This window comes from Oncorhynchus gorbuscha, linkage group LG25, assembly GCF_021184085.1.
Source record: "Oncorhynchus gorbuscha isolate QuinsamMale2020 ecotype Even-year linkage group LG25, OgorEven_v1.0, whole genome shotgun sequence".
In the NCBI taxonomy this organism is placed as follows: Eukaryota; Metazoa; Chordata; class Actinopteri; order Salmoniformes; family Salmonidae; genus Oncorhynchus; species Oncorhynchus gorbuscha.
The window spans coordinates 26,810,017-26,829,986 of record NC_060197.1 but is presented as its reverse complement, the minus strand read 5'-3'; the positions used below and the strand labels follow the sequence as shown (position 1 = coordinate 26,829,986).

Below are 19,970 nucleotides of genomic sequence, written 5' to 3'. Positions count from 1 at the left end.
CCTGAAACCCAAAATAACTTTCTCTGTTAGTATATCCATTAGCTGCTCCTCTCAGTCTGTCACTCACTTCCTGCCCACTGCTCGCTCTGCATGTGCTCTGGGAGTATCCATAGCAACGGCTCTGCTTGGGCTGCTCTGCTCAATGACGAGGCATGAGAGAGCAGTTAGCTGCTACTTTGAGTCACTCTAAACTCCCGACAAACTCAAGTAACATTATTATTTTTTGTGAAATAATGTCTCCGGTCTTACATTTGACGAGGATGAAGCACCTCTGACACCATGTTATGATCTTAGTCAGATATGACTTTGAACAAACGGCTCAGGTTCAAAATGTTAGTGCTACCAAGTCCTGCCTGTACCCTAGTTATTGATGAAAAACAAAACAACAAAAAAACAGGCCCTCCCCGAGCCTAACCCGATGCATAATGTAGGGGCCTGTCGGGCTTGGGTCGGGTAGCAGAGCTCTAGTGCCAGATAGGGAGGGTTTACACTTTTGGCACAATTCCATTGGTTTCAGCTCAATAAAAGAAGTGCAGCTAAAGTATTTGAAAGGGAATAAAATACTAGTTTAACTCAGGGTCTGGTTGAATCAGACCCCCCCCACACACCCTTCCATCTCTCCTCACCTATAGCGATAGTGATGTCCCTGCGCAGAGCGAAGCCAACCAGTCTCTGGGATTCCTTGGAGACGATGACAGGGAAGCCATTGTAGCTGGTCTCGTTGATGATCCCCTGTAGTTCCTCCACTGTCAGGTCGTCCTGCGTCAGCACCGCTAACGGCGGATCACTACGCCGCGGCCGCATCACCTGATGTCACACAGTAATGGAAGAACATCATGCATCTACTTGTGAATCATTTTTGTGAAGTTTGTTTTGTTTTGATTACTGTGTGTGTGTGTGTAAATAATCACCTCCCGCGCCAGCGTGGTGTGTGTGAACTCCTCCTTGGCGTCGAGGAAGGGGTACCCGTTCAGGCGGATGTGTGACTCGTAGATGCCCTCGCGCCCGAAGGCGTCGCCCACCCACTTGCTGGTCATGACGGCGGCCATGAGGGGCACGATGTACTCCAGGCCGCCCGTCAGCTCAAACACGATGACCACGAGAGACACGGTCATCCGCGTTACACCACCTGGAGCACAACACAATGATTCACGTATTATTCACCAGGTAAGTTGACTGAGAAGTGACAGCACCGTCATTTACAGCAACAACCCGGAGACAAGGGAAGAGTTGCATGGGAGAGGACCAAAGCCTTTACAGCAAGATAGATTACATTTGAAAAATCGACCAACACAGTCCATGTAGCAATGTATCACAAGGGGAAACTGACACCGAGTAAGAACAACAGACAGAACCATAAAAATACAGACAGACCCACAGCCAGTGAGGTCCTTCAGTGTAATCAAGGACCTCAGCCATCCAAACCATGGTCTGTTCACCCTGCTACCATCTCGCAGACGGAAACAGCACAGGTGCATCAAAGCCGGGACCGAGAAACTGATAAACAGCTTCTATCTCCAGGCCATCAGACTGCTGAAGAGCCATCACTAACCGGCCACCGCCGGTACTCTGCCAGGCACCTTAAGAGACTGGTACTCCCATGTATATTAAGGCATTGAAAACAGGTCACTTTAATAATGTTTACATACCGTTTGACCCACTTTATACATATATACTGTATTCTAAGCATGGCTCATCCAATATAACTATTGCTGTTCACACCTTTTCATATACTGTCTATACACACCATTTATATTTATATTCCGGACTCTGACATTGCTCTTTCTGATAACGCTAGACTGGCACAATTACCGTATAACCATGTAACCAACGTTTATGGATGAAGGCCATCATGGAAATAAAATACAATTCATTTACTGTGTAACGAATGCCCCAATATAAGAAAAATATTGATTCCTTTAATTAATATGAATCGATTCTTTTGAATTATTATTTTTCACAAATTGAACGATTCGCTTCGCCATTGTAGCAGTTGGGGTTCAATCGTGGTAAATGGAATCACGGGAATCAAAATAATAATTTGTGAATCTCGAACAGTTAAAGGACAAAAATGAGCTGTATCCTTCCTTTTGAATTGTGTCGTTGCAAAACCCATTTTGTAGATACTTTAAGTTGGTTTGATGCTAGTCGTCAGCCTCAAGTAAACACTTAAGATAAGATAACTGCAAAATAAATATGATCATACTTAATGACAGTACAATATTGGCACTATTTCATATAACTGCCGACAGAGAATTTCCTTCTAAACGTCCACTGAGTGGCGCAGAGACACCATTCAAATGTGTTCATACTCATCAGCTTTAAGGACGAAGTGATTTTGTCCCTCTATTTCCAAGAGAAAGTGGTATAGTTTCAATTCTATGAAATGCAGTATTTATTCACGTTGAGAGCTCTAAATCCGTTTGAGAATATCACAGCAAGATTCAACTACACAGGCTGGATCCGATAAGACTGTCACCGTTCGTTCATATGCCGTCTCACAGGCTGGGATGACTCGCTCGGGGGAAGAGTAAATCAATTCTTTGTGTGGATAGGCCAGACAATGTGACATGTCAATCCCTACGCAAATGTAGGTGTGAAACCTGACACTTCCAAGTCAGCTCCGCTGAGAAAGTGGCAGCGGAGAGCAGACAGATTTCTGGCATCATAAGGCACGGGACCCTAAGGTGTTTACAGAGCGCTTTGTACACCAAAATGGCAGTCGGAACCGGTCCAGAACCGCTTAAAGTTCCCGATATGGGGGACTTAACATAGCAGTGTTGTGGACTTAGAACATACAATTGTGTTGTTATTGTAAAACATTTGAGTGAAAACCTGAATAAAAATAAATAAAAATCACAAACCTTGAAAAATAAAACTAAGAAACCAAGGTAACAAAACTTAATTTCGGGGGGATTTCATAGGGCCCTATAAACAACACACAAAAATAAAATGCTATTCGAACGGTATTACGGAGACGGTAGTCATTTGGCTGGCCAATAACCATCATCCAAAATTTCCATGATCATCACAGCCCAAGATATTGCGCATTCTTTACTTGTTTTATACCTTTTGGATTATGTGTGTATTTGATTGTGTTGCTAGATATTACTGCACTGTTGGAGCTATAAACATAAGGATTTCGCTCCACCTGCAATAAAATCTGCAGATCTTTGTATGCGACCGATAAACGTAGATTTTTTTAACTCACCCAGACATGCGGCGGCCCCCACCATGGCATAGAGTCCCGGGGTGATGCAGTCTGTGCCTACCTCGCACCACTCCCTGAACACTAACCAGTCGTGGTGGTAGTACGCCAGCTGCTCCACGGCGATGCCAACGATACGCCCGGCAATCGCCCCGATGGCCATACTGGGGATGAACAGGCCAGCAGGAACCTGGGGATATTAACCACAACTCAAAGAACCACTCCAACTACTTCTGAACATTTCCTGTTGAAAAAACATCCTGAACTAAAATCCCAATTCCAATTTTGCTCAATGCCTTTCAACCCCAAACCTGATCAGCATTACTTGGGAGTGTTGACTACAATCGAAGATCTGCATTAGGCCACGATCTGATCATTTCCCCAATACAACCACATTAACTGGACAGCACTCCCCCCCCCCGCCGTTCCTCACCTTAAGTCCGAAGGTGAAGATGGTCATGATGATCTTGAAGATGAGCGCCAGGCACAGCTGCCAAATGGCTGCGTACACCCCGGGTCCAGCCGGCTTGTTGGGAGACGCGTCCACAAACGCCTTGCTCCCGTTCATCTGACTCCTGTACTGGCACAGCTGGGACGACTCCAAGGGTCCGCAGTCGGTAAACAATTCTTTAATCAGCTCGCTGGTGTTCTGCCGCGTGTACGGGTTGGGGAACGCCACGACCGCGGTAATGGCCGCCACGAAGATCACCTCCAGGATGGGGTACTTCCCGAAACGGGTGGACTTCCTCCTTCGGCACCAGGCGATGTTGGCCTTGATGAAGAAGGCCCCCCAGAGGCCTCCAAACACCCCTAGCAGGATGAAGGGGATAAGCTCAAACAGGTACCAGGGGGTGTGGTACTCCACGTAGAATAGCACCAGACGGCTGTTGCCAAACGGGTTGATGGAGCGGAGGACGAAGGCTGCCACCAATGCAGCGAAGAAGGAGCGCCACAGGGTCTTCAGAGGGAAGTAGTAGCTCACCTGGGGGGGGCAGACAGGTGCAGGGGAGCAAGGAAATTATAGCCTGTGATTCAATGTACAGACACACAGTCAGGCACATGCACACACATTCAGTATAAAACGTACCTCCTCCAAGCTGAAGAGTACTCCTCCTATGGGAGCACCGAAAGCCACGGACACCCCGGCCGCTGACGCTGCAGATAGGACCTGCGGAGAGAAGACAGAAACGAAAGAAACACAGGCCGAGTCAGCGGACACACAGACAGGAATTGACCTAAAACACAGTCGTATATCCTACTATGTGGTGACACAGAAAAGGGCTGAAGACAATACGCCACACGGTCATGTAATTGCAACAGATACAAACACAAACCATATCCGCTCTCTCCTTAGGCTCGTTCTTTGACGTACGTGGACGATAAAAGTTGCATGGTACTGTATTTGACCGCGCCTAACAGAACCGTAGATCACATAATCGCACGCACCTCTCGCTTCTTGGCCTCGTTCTTGCTGTACTTGGGGAAGAGGTATGAGAAAATGTTTCCGCAGCAGCAGGCCACGTGGACCAAGGGTCCCTCCTTCCCCAGGCTCAGCCCAGACGCTACAGCCAGCACCAGGGTCACAGTTTTGATCAGCAGGGTCCACTTCCCCAGGTAACCCCGGATGATGAACCCACTCAGAATGGTCTTTATCTGGGGAGACAGAGACGTGGGGGGAGGAAAGAAATAAGATATGCGTTTCCCATTAATTTCTCCCTCCTCCTGATGTGTGCCCTCGTTCACTACTTCCCACAAACCTAAAAGCATTGGATTGGTGGAGACATGGGCTAGTGGGAGTTTCCACCATATTTCTTCTACCGGTAATTTCCTTACAAATCAGTGAAGGGAAGTGAACAAGTGCACACTTTGGGAGGAAGGAGAGATACTTGCGACATGGCCAATGTAAATGTCCTTTGTTCTCTGGGAGAGAGAAGGGAGAGGAGGGGAGGTGTTCGTAGAGTCTATTGAAAACGTTAAGGACGCATTAAGCTCACTGGTGTGCTGGAGTTTCCTTTTTATTAAATGTCTAAGTAAGGGAAATATCTGTAAGTTGAAGAAACTATCCCTTTAAATTCAACAAAATAAACAAAAAGGTAAATGTCCAAACATATCCCAAACGGCTTCAGACTAAGAATTTACAAGACGAACAAAACATTTCCAACTGCTCCCCGTGGCTAATCCTCATCTCTCGCTCTTCCTGAATCACAATATATACTGTATATATATAGTGTGCGTGTGTGTGTGTGTGTGTGTGTGTGCATCCATGTGTACGTGTGCGTGTGTGTGTGTGTGTACGACTTCACCTCAGGTATACCGGAGCCACAGGCGTAAGGGGCGAACACCTTGACCAGTAACACAGCCAGGAAGGCGAAGGACAAAGCCCAGTAGATGTACATGAAGTAGTTCATGATGTAGGAACCAGGGCCCTGGGACAGAGGAGGAGGAGAAAAAGAGCATATTATTAACTGTCAATACACTGACACAGGGTATACGGACATTTGTTCTGAGGTTAGATCAGGAGAACACATATAGAACGACCAAATCAACTCCTGGTGTCATCTATAACAACATGGAGTCAGTCTAAACAGTGGTGAAGACACTTTATACCTCTCTCACCTCTGCCTGACTTGTCCCTCTCTACTCTGGTAACCGCTAGCTTATAACACCGATAAGTTGCTTTATTACAGCACATAAGGTGCTTATAACAGCCATCTGAAACCTGTAACACCTACGTCAATGAAATCCTTCTCACCTCTTCCTGGCCCAGGATGAGCCCCGCCCAGCTCTTCCACTGAGGACACTTGTCCCGCTCAGCGAACGTGGTCTCGTTGGAGCCCCAGCAGCACTGCTCGTGGTTGAACCACATGGCATTCAGACACACCCCCTCCTTGATGTCGTTCAGCCAATCAGCAGCGATGTCGATTAGACCAGCCAGAGCACCTGATCAGACAAGGAGGAAGGGGAGGAAGAGAGAGAGGATGAAGAAGAGGACAGGGAAGAGAAGAAGGAAACGATAGTTTAAGCCTTTCATCAAAAGCAAGACGAAAAACATACATGTTGTCGATGATGAGCCTACATTTACTGTAATTACCCGTAACTGGCTATTAGTACAGGTGAGCTCAGGTGACTGCGTGTGTGTGTTACCTGAAGCCAGCCCTGTCAGTGTCACCACCAGCCACCCAGACCAGGCATCATACAGGCTCTTGGTAAACTCCCAAGCTGATTCCTTCTTCTTAGCATTGATCTGCGAACACACACACACACCCACAGAGAGAGCAGGGTTAGAAACACACACACACACACACACACACACACACACACACACACACACACACACACACACACACACACACACACACACACACACACACACACACACACACACACACACACACACACACACACACACACCTCCCCCTTTTTAGAGTAATTATTAACAAAATATTGATAATTTATTACCACTCATAATGAGTGGCCTAACTACCCATAAACTTGTGCTGCTACTACAGTGTGTCATATTGACAGCAACTATTACTGTTCCCATTTGGCAGGTATAAAAAAAAAAAAATCGAACAATTAAAAATATAAAAACATCCAGACAAAATTCAAATGAGTGAGGTTATGACATTTCTAGGAACCACTCAGATATAGCAAAAGACAAAATGGTTTCCTTGTGGTGTTTACAAGCAATGCACTACAAGCCATGCACACAGAGCCACCACAGAGAAAGTAGGGAACACTTCTGTCTAGGCTAGGGCACCATTTAAGGGGACCAGCACAGAGCCCTGGGGGACACCCTTGTGATTGTTTAACCTACCTTAGTTGAATACACCGTTATGCTATTTGACTGAAATGTTATCCATCTATAAAATGCATTGCATCAGAGCCACAGGTTCTGCAGCCTTTAGTTTCTTAAATGTAAATGTTGTCCTCACCTTGCGGTGGCGTTCCCGGTCCTTGCACTTCTCCCGGACCCAGTCGATGGTGTGGAAGTCATCATAGGTGCCGACCCCCGGGATGGGCTCCTCCAGGAAGTCCAGCAGGTGGGTGGTGCTACTCATCACCCCGCCCCCGTTAGACATGACGTAGTTAGATCCTACAGGAGAGAGAGCGAGCGCAAGTCAGTGAGAAAGTTCTTGTGAAAGACTGGCAAACGGTGGAGTACTAGCTCGCTGACAGATTGCTAGGAGTCTGGATGGGACAAATGCTGCTACGAAGAAGCCATCTGGGTCAGACAGCGATGTAAACAATCTTCCCGGTCAATTTGCACTGAGAAACCCAGGTGAAAAAAAAGAAGAGGGAACAGTAACAGCGTCAGAGAAAACCTCCCAATCTTTGACTAATGCAGTCACATCAGACAAGGGAGATGATTCCCCCCGCCCTCTGAACGAAGACCAACCGCAGTCAAAACGCTGCTCCCGTACATCGAAACCTACCAGCAGAGGACTGAACAGTGTGTGGTGTTGTCGTCTTTTCTCCTTTCTTCTCACATGATAGTCATCCCTTAAATCAAATTACGCCAAACCCCAGCTCCATCTTATTTTTATTTTTTTACACTGTGTGCGTCAGCCCGGAAGCACTAAATATCTGCTCCATTATCGGGCCCATTAGGAAGACACTGCGAAGCACGGCACACGCCGCTGGCTTACGAAAACTAATGAGAATTAACATTGGGTGGAAACCCCGTCCATCCATCTGTTGGCTGCTGCATCTCAAAACCAGAGCCAGACATGGTGGAGAGAGACTAACTGCTGTACACACACACACACACACACACACACACACACACACACACACACACACACACACACACACACACACACACACACACACACACACACACACACACACACACACACACACACACACACACACACACACACTCCTGTTATAATCAGATATCCTAATCAGTTACTCCCTCACCCCCAGGCACTCTGGAGCCAAATGGAGGTGCAGTTGCAGACTTGATGGCAGATTGAACACAGAAGGTAGAAACCGAGGCTTATCCAGGTCTCTTGAGTTCCTTTCAACTAATCACTCACTGGTCATGGAGGTTAGACTCAAGACAGTAGTTCATTCAGGTTCTAAAAGATGTCCTTCCAAAAAGGGCCGTTCTGGTTTAAACTGTGAAGGAGAATGTTTACTTCCAAGTCTGTGAGGTTCTCTTCCTGGAAACTCGTTTCACAATCTCAGATAACGGTTCCCCATAAAAATAGGCGCAAGGACACGCGGGTCTCCCTACGGTCACATGGTTCTGTGTACACTACAGGTTGTGTCGTAGTAAGACTGTGACAGGGGAAACAGAGGCACAGTAGTGGTGTGACTGAAGTGAGCGCTGGCCAAGGATTACAACACTGACTGCAGTGCACCAGTCTGCCATTTTTAGGCATTACAGGATGTAGGTCCTACGCGGATAGACGTCATAAAGTAGACTAGGCCACACCTAGAGTATAACACAGTATAGCCTGCCGCCAACTGTGCTCTTTCCAGTTCACCAAAATAAGGGATTGGACCACACAACTTTGGTCACCCTTTAAGCGTGATCAGTTGATCTTTACAAAAGCACAGAACACGTAGCAATATTGCATTCGAATACAAAAATTGGCAAATTATGTTTCAACTGCCAAAGATGACTGATAAGGGGAAAAAAACGGTTGTATGTATAATTTTTTATTTATTTTTAAATAACATTTCATGATTACCATAATTCATCCAGATCGTAACGATAATCAAGAACGATCATTGCCCGATGATCATTGCTAATGCCGGATGTCCGAAATCCAGTCAGGTCAGGCTGTGCTGGTTAGAAGCAGCGCCGCACAGCATCTAAAAGGGACAGTTAAATAGCTTCTACTAGCTGGCTGACTCGCGCACACGTCACAGACAGACAGAAGCAGAGATTGAGAAGAGCCCTTAGGCCACCCCTGCTCCATCTCCATTCATCCGCTACAGCACTAACTCAAATGGGCAGCCAACCGCCATTTTGAAAAAGGTCATCTCTGCTGTGGATGTGATGTGAGGGAAATAAACAAAGACACCGATACAATACATAGTCGGCGACGTAGCACTGAAAAACTGCACACAGTCGTCAAGAAGATGGGTCTTTAAAAAGTACGTGCTTTATCGAACATTGCTTCACAGTATTCTCAGAGTGACAGGAATTACACAGAGACAGGTCTACATTCATGTAGAAAAGGGGGAAAGGGAAAAAAGGGGGGGGGGGGAATCTCATGTAATGAAACTGACAACTGTACAAGGGTGTGGGAATTCATCCAAGAAAAAAACAAAGTCACTATTGTGTCCAAAAACAAAGTAAAAAAAGAATGCTTTTGTCTCAAGTATGTGGTAAATAATTTGGGGGCATGCATGAAATAAGAGCCATTCTTTGTTGTGCAAATTCTTCTATTCTGCTCACTGATACACAGTACAGTGTATTGTGTATTTTTCCCAGGGTGATATTTTGCCTGAGAAAGAGAAATGCAAACATTTCTCTCCACCCTATGGCAAAATGTGTAGAATTACATGAAATTAGTTATAAAATTGCATAAACTTCTCTCCGCTTTAAAAACGGCAACATTTTCTCTACGCCCCATGTCAAAATGTGTAAAATTGCAGGAAATTAAATCTAAACTGTCAATGTTTTCTCTCCGCTGTCAAGAGGTAGGCCCCTAAAATGTTATGATCGCAAGGTGGGGCGGGGGGGGGACAAAATTTCACTTAGGGACACTAAAAAACCTAGGGACGGCTCTGACTGCAAGCGTTGGTATGGATGTGACCAGAAAGCCATAGCAGCCAATCATGATGAGTTCAGATTTTTTGTGGCCCCCACCACCATCAAAGTTGCCCATCACTGGCTTATAGTGTAGTAGAAAGTCCATTGTCCAATAGAAAGTACTAGTACATAGATGACAAAACGAACATATTAAATGTTTTATTTAACTAGGCAAGTCAGTTAAGAACACATTCTTATTTACAATGACGTGGTGGGTTAACTGCCTTGTTCAGGGGCAGAACGACTCCGGGGATTCGATCTAACAACCTTTACCGGTCCAACGCTCTAACCACTAGGCTACATGCCGCCCCAAGGCAGGTAAATACATATTTAGAGAAAAGAGAAAGAAAAATCAGCAGAAGGTAGAGGCTAAGCTAGTTCAGTTATGATGATGATCCATGGTTTGGTGACCCTCATAACCATTCCCCATTTGGCATGCGGTCAGGGACACACCGCTTGTGTGTATTTGCTGAACTTGCCAGCAATGTGTGATATCGTGCTGGGGTCTGTTAGTGAGGATGGCATCTACCCACAAGGACTGTTTCACACAACCATGTTATGACCATGTTATCCAGGGGCTAACCGTGTATGGCTTGGCACAGTTGGCAGAATGACAGGATGCAATGAAGCTGTTTTTAATGAAGCCTAGGGTTAACCTATAACAAATGCTAGGAGACAAGGTGCTAACTGCTAAGCTAACATGAAATACCAGAAACCTGGGACTGATTTTACCTGGTGTGATCTGTGGGAAGTGGGAACGTGATCAAAGCTCAAACACTGGGGTATGATTAGTCACATCTGATGTGGCTCTAGGGGGAAGGGAGGACACGGTGATGAGCAAACAAGTAAGTGAACTAATAGGCTAGCAGGTAACATACCGTTCAAGTCGGAGGTTTACTCCACAAATTTCTTGTTAACAAACTATAGTTTTGGCAAGTCGGTTAGGACATCTACTTTGTGCATGACACAAGTCATTTTTCAAACAAATGTTTACAGGCAGATTATTTCACTGTATCACAATTACAGTGGGTCAGAAGTTTACATACACTAAGTTGACTGTGCCTTTAAACAGCTTGGAAATTCCAGAAAATTATGTCATGGCTTTAGAAGTTTCTGATAGACTAATTGACATCATTTGAGTCAATTGGAGGTGTACCTGTGGATGTATTTCAAGGCCTACCTTCAAACTCAGTGCCTCTTTGCTTGACATCATGGGAAAATCAAAAGAAATCAGCCAAGACCTCAGAAAAAAATGGTTAGACCTCCACAAATCTGGTTCATACTTGGGAGCAATTTCCAAACGCCTGAAGGTACCATGTTCTTCTGTACAAACAATAGTACGCAAGTATAAACATCATGGGACCATACAGCCGTCATACCGCTCAGGAAGGAAACGCGTTCTGTCTCCTAGAGATGAACGTACTTTGGTGCGAAAAGTGCAAATCAATCCCAGAACAGCAGCAAAGGACCTTGTGAAGATGCTGGAGCAAACAGGTGCAAAAGTATCTATATCCACAGTAAAACGAGTCCTATATCGACATAAACTGAAAGGCCGCTCAGCAAGGAAGAAGCCACTGCTCAAAAACCACCATGAAAAAGCCAGACTACGGTTTGCAACTGCACGTGGGGACAAAGATTGTACTTTTTGGATAAATGTCCTCTGGTCTGATGAAACAAAAATAGAACTGTTTGGCCATAATGACCATCGTTATGTGTGGAGGAAAAGGGGGGCGGCTTGCAAGCCGAAGAACACCATCCCAACCGTGAAGCACGGGGGTGGCAGCATCATGTTGTGGGTGATGCTTTGCTGCAGGAGGGACTGGTGCACTTCACAAAATAGATGGCTTCATGACGAAGGAAAATTATGTGGATATATTGAAGCAACGTCTCAAGACATCAGTCAGGAAGTTTAAGCTTGGTCGCAAATGGATCTTCCAAATGGACAATGACCCCAAGCATACTTCCAAAGTTGTGGCAAAATGGCTTGAGGACAACAAAGTCAAGGTATTGGAGTGGCCATCACAAAGCCCTGACCTCAATTCTATAGAAAATTTGTGGCCAGAACTGAAAAAGCGTGTGCGAGCAAGGAGGCCTACAAACCTGACTCAGTTACACCAGCTCTGTCAGGAGGAATGGGCCAAAATTCCCCCAACTTATTGTGGGAAGCTTGTGGAAGGCTACCTGAAACGTTTGACCCAAGTTAAATAATTTAAAGGCAATGTTACCAAATACTAATTGAGTGTATAATAAAATTCTGACCAACTGGGAATGTGATGAAAGAAATAAAAGCTGAAATAAATCACTCTACTATTATTCTGACATTTCACATTCTTAAAATAAAAAGTTGTGATCCTAACTGACCTAAGACAGGGAATTTTACTATGATTAAATGTCAGGAATTGTGAAAAACTGAGTTTAGATGTATTTGGCTAATGTGTATGTAAACTTCTGACTTCAACTGTACATATAGACATAAGCCTAACCTATTTGTATTTTCCCTACACAGGGGTAGAAAGATTTGTGAGGAATCTTAGACACCTCCGTACCGGTTAAAACTCAAGACACCGGTAGGGTTGTCAAATGTTTGCCTGCCGACAGTACTTAGTACCTCTGATTAGAGTGTCGGCAGTCTCTCGTGTTCACACAGAAAAGACCTTGGAAGTCATCAGCCACTCAGCCTTGTTAAAATACTCCAAACCAGACAGTGGCAGTAGCGTTGTTTGGCAATGCATCTCAGTGCATATTTACATTTACATTTAAGTCATTTCTTATGGTCTAGATTCCAAGCGATCTGTGCTAATGTTGTTATTTTGTGAAAGCCCTTGTCGATACTAACCAGATGGCCACAGCTAGATAACTATCTAGCAAGATGAAGAGAGTAGGCTTAAGCGGAATACAGTATACCGGGGTATTTGAAAAAAGCCACAGGGTGGGTTTTCAATACTGTCAGAGCTATTTCTTTTAAGTTTTTCAATACATTTGAATATTTGTAGCTACTTTGAGTTATTACCTGCAGTCAACTTGTGCAATACCTTTGGAGATAGAGCAGATTGCGTTCTTCATTTCACCTGACACATTATTTTCAAATATTAAGCTTACCGGAGTTCCCCAGAACAGTTGAGCCAGTCAAGTGTTTGTTTGCAAATAGCACAAAGGGACAAAGCGAGCTGATGTGTCCATAGCGATCTATATCTAAATCGACAAGTCTCTGTTGTGCAACACGCATGAGGAAGTTACACTTCATGAATTTCATTACTAAATGGTTACCATCAGACACACTATATACAGGCAAAAGTATGTGGACACGCCTTCAAATGAGTGGATTTGACCATTTCAGCCACACCCGTTGATGACAGGTGTATAAAATCAAGCACAGAGCAACGCCATCTCCATAGACATTGGCAGTAGAATGGCCATACTCACTTTCAACGTGGCACCGTCATAGGATGCCACCTTTGCATCACTCACTACCGAGTTCCAAACTGCCTCTGGAAGCAACGTCAGCACAATAACTGTTAGTCGGGAGCTTCATTAAAACGGGTTTCCATGGCCGAGCAACCCGGCACAAGCCTAAGATCACCATGCGCAATGCCAAGCGTTGGCTGGAGTGGTGTAAAGCTTGCCGCCATTGGACTCTGTAGCAGTGGAAAGGCGTTCTCTGGAGTGATTAATCATACTTCACCATCTGGCAGTCCGATGGATGAATCTGGGGTTGGCAGATGCCAGGAAAACGCTACCTGCCCGAATGCATAGCGCCAACTGTAAAGTTTGGTGGAGGAGGAATAATGGTCTGGGACTGTGATTCATGGTTCGGACTTGGCTTAGTTCCAGTGAAGGGAAATCTTAACGCTACAGCATACAATGACATTCTAGACAATTCTGTGCTTCCAACTTTGTGGCAACAGTTTGGGGAAGGCCCTTTCCTGTTTCAGTATGACAATGCGCCCGTGCACAAAGCGAGGTCCATACAGAAATGGTTTGTCGAGATCGGTGTGAAATAACTTGACTGGCCTGCACAGAGCCCTGACCTCAACCCCATCAAACACCATTGGGATGAATCGGAACGGCGACTGTGAGCCGGGCCTAATCGCCCAACATCTGTGACGACCTCACTAATACTCTCGTGGCTGAATGGAAGCAAGTCTCCACAGCAATGTTCCAACATCATCTCAGAAGAGTGGAGGCTGTTATAGAAGCAAAGGGGGATCAACTCCCTATTAATGCTCATGATTTTGGAATGAGATGTTCGACGAGCAGGTGTCCACATACGTTTGGTCATGTAGTGTATCCTATAATGGCTTTCTGCCAGAAGTCAAAGAGCTCTGGATGAGTTCTATACCGCTGCCATTTTTTCCCTGTGCTTCCTACTAGTGTTTTTTACCCTCCTCCATTCTTCTCCAATCTTTTTAAAAATTTAACTAGGCAAGTCAGTTTAGTTTTTTTCCCCCCAGAATCGATTCGTGCTCTTCCTTCAGAAAAACATGCTTCACAACTTTTTATTCACAACAATTTATCTTGTTCACTTTCGATTGTATATGTTCACACTCACAGAAAATGACATTCGGTAACTGCTAGCTATGCTTGTTTAACTTTATGAGCTGGATTTGCCTGTCTTGAAATTAGTTTAGTTTTCGCTTGTTAGCATTTAGTTAACAGCGTCTATGTGATTTCACTATTAGTTTGTTAGCATTCTGGTAATAGAGGCCCAATGGGATTTTCTCTTCATATTTAAAGCCAACTTGTGTGCTATACCGGTAATACCGTAAATCCCGGTATGAGAAAAAGTATGATATGACAATATGAAAACCTGGATACCGCTCAAGTCTAGAAGAAACTGTTATGGGTGTAAGATGGCACAGTGATGCCATCTGTTGGTAAATGTTCATTACTGCAACTCTTGTGTTTTACCGGGGTGCTTGAGATACCCGGAGGTGTTGTCATGTACTGAACAAGACTGGTTACTCACATCAATGCCTCTGTCTCGTCATTTAACATTCAAACAGAAACTATTTAATTAATTCTCCATAATCACATACTGCCTGTGCTAGCCCATAGCCAAATGTTTAGCAATTTAGCTAATGTTAGCACATTACCTAGCTAGCACAACATGGCTATCTTGGCCACTGCACTAACTCAGTAGCTAATATAGGCAGCTGTTTCATGGACACTAGCTAATTCATTGTGATTTAATTAGTTGTTAGCTAGCTTGGAGTAAGTACTTACTGTTGTGTGCATTGCGTCTGTGCACGTATCTAGCTAATGTCGCATAGCTTACATTGCATATGAAGTGTGACTGACTTGTACAGAGAAAATGCCCTCTTTTCAACAACAAAAATGTGTTGGTTCCTGCTCGCTGATTGGCTCATAGTCAAGATGTTGGCCACTGATAGGCATTGCAATTCCACAAGTACAAATCGGTAGGTTTATCACTACCGGGTTGGCACGCAGCAGGTATCGCTTTTGTTCTAGCAAAAGAAGGAACGGCCTCCCCACTGTGATAAGTACATATCGGCAGACTATCAGCGATGAGATTCTCGGTGTGTTCCATGCTTTAAAGCCTTGTTTCAAAAGGCCCGAGCCAAGCCTTTGAAATATGAAAGCATTGGGCTATATCAAGTCCTTTGATGTGGACCTATACGTGTAGGAGAGAAGTAGGTCTAGGCAGGCTCCCATTGAGCAGGGAGAGCTACAGTAGGTGAATGGCTTTCATCTGGCAGTGTTTCCCTTCCTGAGGAAGACCAAATGGGAAATCATTTGTTCTTGTAGAATCAGCTAAAAACGCAGCCCCAAACGCAACTCACAAATCAGGTTGGTTGGAAGGTGACAACATCGAACTGGCTTACTGTGCTGACTTGTGCATTTTTCGCTTCTGGTTGGGTGAGACTGTGGTTGTATCCCAAATGGCACTGTACTTCCTTATATACTGCACTATTTTTGACAGGGCTCTGGTCAAAAGTAGTGCACTGTTGTAGGGAATAGGGTGCCATTTGGGACACAACCAGAGTCTCACCCAGTTCGATATTATAACCTTCCAACCAACCTGATTTGTGAGTGACCCAGTCTGTGCTGGCAGGGGGAGAGGAGGCGGCGGCGGAGGAGGGGGAACCTGGGGAAGAAGGAGGAGAGGACCGAGCACGCCCACATTCTTATCGACGGGGCTGCAGTGGAGCAGGTTGAGAACTTCAAGTTCCTTGGTGTCCACATTACCAGCAAACTAAAATGGTCCAAGCACACCATGACAGTCGTGAAGCGGGCACGACAAAACCTATTTCCCCTCAGGAGACTGAAAAGATTTGGCATGGGTCCTCATATCCTCAAAAAGGTTCTACAACTGCACCATTGAGAGCATCCTGACTGGTTGCAGAACTGCCTGGTATGGCAACTGCTCGGTCTCTGACCGCAAGGTACTTCAAGGGGTAGTGCAAACTAGTGGTTGAGCAATTATGATTTTTCAACGCCGATACCGATACGATTATTGGAGGACCATAAAAAGCCGATACCGTTTAACCGGACAATTTTATTTTATTTTTAAAATGTATTTGTAATAATGACAATTACAACAATACTGAATGAACACTAAATCATGCAAAAACAAAGTGTTGGAGAAGAAAGTAAAAGTGCAATATGTGCCAAGTTAGCTTTTTTACGATTAAGTTCCTTGCTCAGAACATGAGAACATATGAAAGCTGGTGGTTCCTTTTCACAAGTCTTCAATATTCCCAAGTAAGAAGTTTTAGGTTGTAGTTATTATAGGAATTATAGGACTATTTCTCTATACGATTTGTATTTCATATATCTTTGACTATTGGATGTTCTTATAGGCACTTTAGTATTGCCAGTAACAGTATAGCTTCCATCCCTCTCCTCGCCCCTACCTGGGCTCGAACCAGCAACACATCGACAACAGCCACCCGACAACAGCCACCCTCGAAGCAGCGTTACCCATGTGGAGCAAGGGGAAAAACCACTCCAAGTCTCAGAGCGAGTGACGTTTGAAACGCTATTAGCGCGCACCCCGCTAACTAGCTAGCCACTTCACATCGGTTACACCAGCCTAATCTCGGAAGTTGATAGGCTTGAAGTCATAAACAGCTCAATGTTTGAAGCATTGCGAAGAGCTGCTGTCAAACGCACGAAAGTGCTGTTTGAATGACTGTTTACGAGCCTGCTGGTGCCTACCATCGCTCAGTCAGACAGTTCTATCAAATCATAGACTTAGTTACAACATAATAACACACAGAAATACAGCCTTAGGTCATTAATATGGTCGAATCCGGAAACTATCATCTCAAAAACAAGACGTTTATTCTTTCAGTGAAATACGGAACCGTTCCGTATTTTATCTAACGGGTGGCATCCATATGTCTAAATATTCCTGTTATGTTGTACAACCTTCAATGTTATGTCATAATTAAGTAAAATTCTGGCAAATTAGGCAGCCCAAACTTGCATATACACTGACTCTGCGTGCAATGAACGCAAGATAGGTGACACAATTTCACCTGCTAACCTGGATTTATTTTAGCTAAATATGCAGGTTTAAAAAATATATACTTGTGTATTGATTTTAAGAAAGGCATTGATGTATGGTTAGGTACACATTGGAGCAACGTCAGTCCTTTTTTCGCGAATACGCACCGCAGGACACGCTAGATAAACTAGTAATATCATCAGCCATGTGTAGTTAACTCGTGACTATGATTGATTGATTGATTGATTGATTGATTGTTTTTTATAAGATGAGTTTAATGCTAGCTAGCAACTTATCTTGGCTTCTTACTGCATTCGCGCAACAGGCAGGCTCTTCGTGGAGTGCAATGTAAAGCAGGTGGTTAGATCGTTGGACTAGTTAACTGTAAGGTTGCAAGATTGAATCCCCCGACAAGGTAAATATCTGTCGTTTTGCCCCTGAACAAGGCAGTTAACCCACCGTTCCTAGGCCGTCATTGAAAATAAGAATGTGTTCTTAACTGACTTGCCTAGTTAAATAAAAGGTTAAATAAAGGGTTAAATAAAAGGTGTAAAAAAAAAATACAGATTTCCGATTGTTATGAAAACTTGAAATCTGCCCTAATTAATCAATCATTCCGATTAATCGGTCGACCTCTAGTGCAAACGGCCCAGTAAGTACATCACTGGGGCCAAGCTTCCTGCCATCCAGGACCTCTATACCAGGCGGTGTCAGAGGAAGGCCCTGAAAATTATCAAAGACTCCAGCCACCCTAGTCATAGACTTCTCTCTGCTACCACACGGCAAGCAGTACCGGAGCACCAAGTCTATGTCCAAGAGGCTTCTAAACAGCTTCTACCCCCAAGCCATAAAACTCCTGAACATCTAGTCAAATGGCTACCCAGACTATTAGCATCCCCCCCTCTCCACACCACTGCCACTCTCTGTTATCATCTATGCATAGTCACTTTCATTCACTCTACCTACATGTACATACTACCTCAACTAACCAGTGCCCCCACACATTGACTCTGTACCGGCACCCCCCTGTATACATTGTTATTTTTTACTGCTCCTCTTTAATTACTTGTTACTTTTCTCTTATTCTTCTCCGTATTTGTTGAAACTGCACTGTCGGTTAGGGGCTCGTAAGTAAGCATTTCACTCTAAGGTTGTATTCGGCACATGTGACTAATAAAATTTGATTTGATGATGAGTCAGAAATGACTGGACTCTATGTGGAGGTGGGGTTTCTAGCCACAGTGCGTAGAGCTGGTACTGGGGTAGTCAGGTAGGTGCGTGGTGAGGGTGAGGTCTGAATTAGATATAGGCGGACAGTGAATTGGTTTTTGGGACCGTAATAACAGGTTGCTCCTCTTGATGGTAAAATTATAGACACAGACACATAATGTATATCAATTGCTTCATTATGTGGAGGAGTGGATGGTTCTACTGTAGATTGTCACACAGTAGGCTGACACACAGCATCCAGCTGAATGATGACACTGTGGAAACAGAAGCCTGCAGGGACTGATTCAACCACAACATGGATCAACGAGTTCACGAGACACACATGCGCACACACCTTGTGTTCAGGTACTACATGCTGATAAAGTGTGACCATTCAGTGCAAGGGCTTAGTTACACACAGGAGCTTCCTGTGCAGTAATGCCGTATCAGGCTACTCCAGCACTACAGTCCTGCAAATCAGATCAAGGCGCTTGAGCTTAGCAACAGGACTGACTGGGGCTGGAGACCAGTAAGCCAAGACTAACCCTGGCCTGCACCGGTGCTGCTAAGGGAATATCATGTGGCCGAAAGGCAGGTTGAGAGGGAGAGAGAGAAAAGTGAGAGAGCAGAGAGAAAGCAAATAGAGAGTGCAGAGCGAGAACAGCAAGAGAGTAGAGAGAGAGAGCGAGAGAAGAGAGATAAAGTGGGAAAAAATGCCAAGAATCAGAGCAGTCGACACTCCTTCAAATGAGGAAATACCATGGTTGAACATGGCCAGTGGTACAACTACCTGGGACAATACAAAAATGCCTCTCTGGTGGATTTGGTCTGGCAGTGAATGCACTACTCCATAAAAAGTCAATATTCCCATCCAAATATCGTGCAAAATATTAGTGTAATTTTACCACAAGATGGAAGCGAGGTTTGGGTTTCAACCTATAATTACGATTATAAGCATTGGGAGAAAAACCCAATAGAAAATCTATATACAGAATTCCGTAGAATTATCCCAAATCTCCAAAAGAAAGTACCAAATAATGCATGCAGAGCGGAACTCGGACGATTCCCTTTAATTGTAAATATAAAGAAAAGGACAAACTTTTTGACATCATTTGAAATTATGCCCCAAAACATTCTTACAATTCAAAGCACTGGAAATCCAAGAGCTGAACCCTGAAAAGATTCCCGTCAGCTGTTAAAAACACTAAACAACCTTATTATCCAAAACACACTGGGACATCAATTCAATTGTTACAGATATTAAATCCTCATATAAAAATTAAAACTCTGAATAAACTAAATTGCTATTT

General features: G+C 44.5%; 1 protein-coding gene across 6 annotated transcripts in view; it reads right to left on the bottom strand.

The window, feature by feature from the left end:
• Positions 1 to 19,970, bottom strand: part of LOC124014510 (H(+)/Cl(-) exchange transporter 3) — a 68,197-nt gene that overhangs the window by 7,817 nt on the left and 40,410 nt on the right. For all 6 annotated transcript variants that reach the window (XM_046329595.1, XM_046329597.1, XM_046329598.1 and 3 more), the window contains 10 exons: positions 7,144 to 7,304; positions 6,353 to 6,452; positions 5,961 to 6,148; positions 5,512 to 5,634; positions 4,655 to 4,861; positions 4,296 to 4,376; positions 3,642 to 4,190; positions 3,212 to 3,398; positions 912 to 1,129; positions 627 to 807 (listed from right to left, as the gene is read on the bottom strand). In XM_046329595.1, coding sequence (XP_046185551.1) covers positions 627 to 807; positions 912 to 1,129; positions 3,212 to 3,398; positions 3,642 to 4,190; positions 4,296 to 4,376; positions 4,655 to 4,861; positions 5,512 to 5,634; positions 5,961 to 6,148; positions 6,353 to 6,452; positions 7,144 to 7,304 — 1,995 coding nt within the window. The remainder of the gene's footprint in view (positions 1 to 626; positions 808 to 911; positions 1,130 to 3,211; positions 3,399 to 3,641; positions 4,191 to 4,295; positions 4,377 to 4,654; positions 4,862 to 5,511; positions 5,635 to 5,960; positions 6,149 to 6,352; positions 6,453 to 7,143; positions 7,305 to 19,970) is intronic.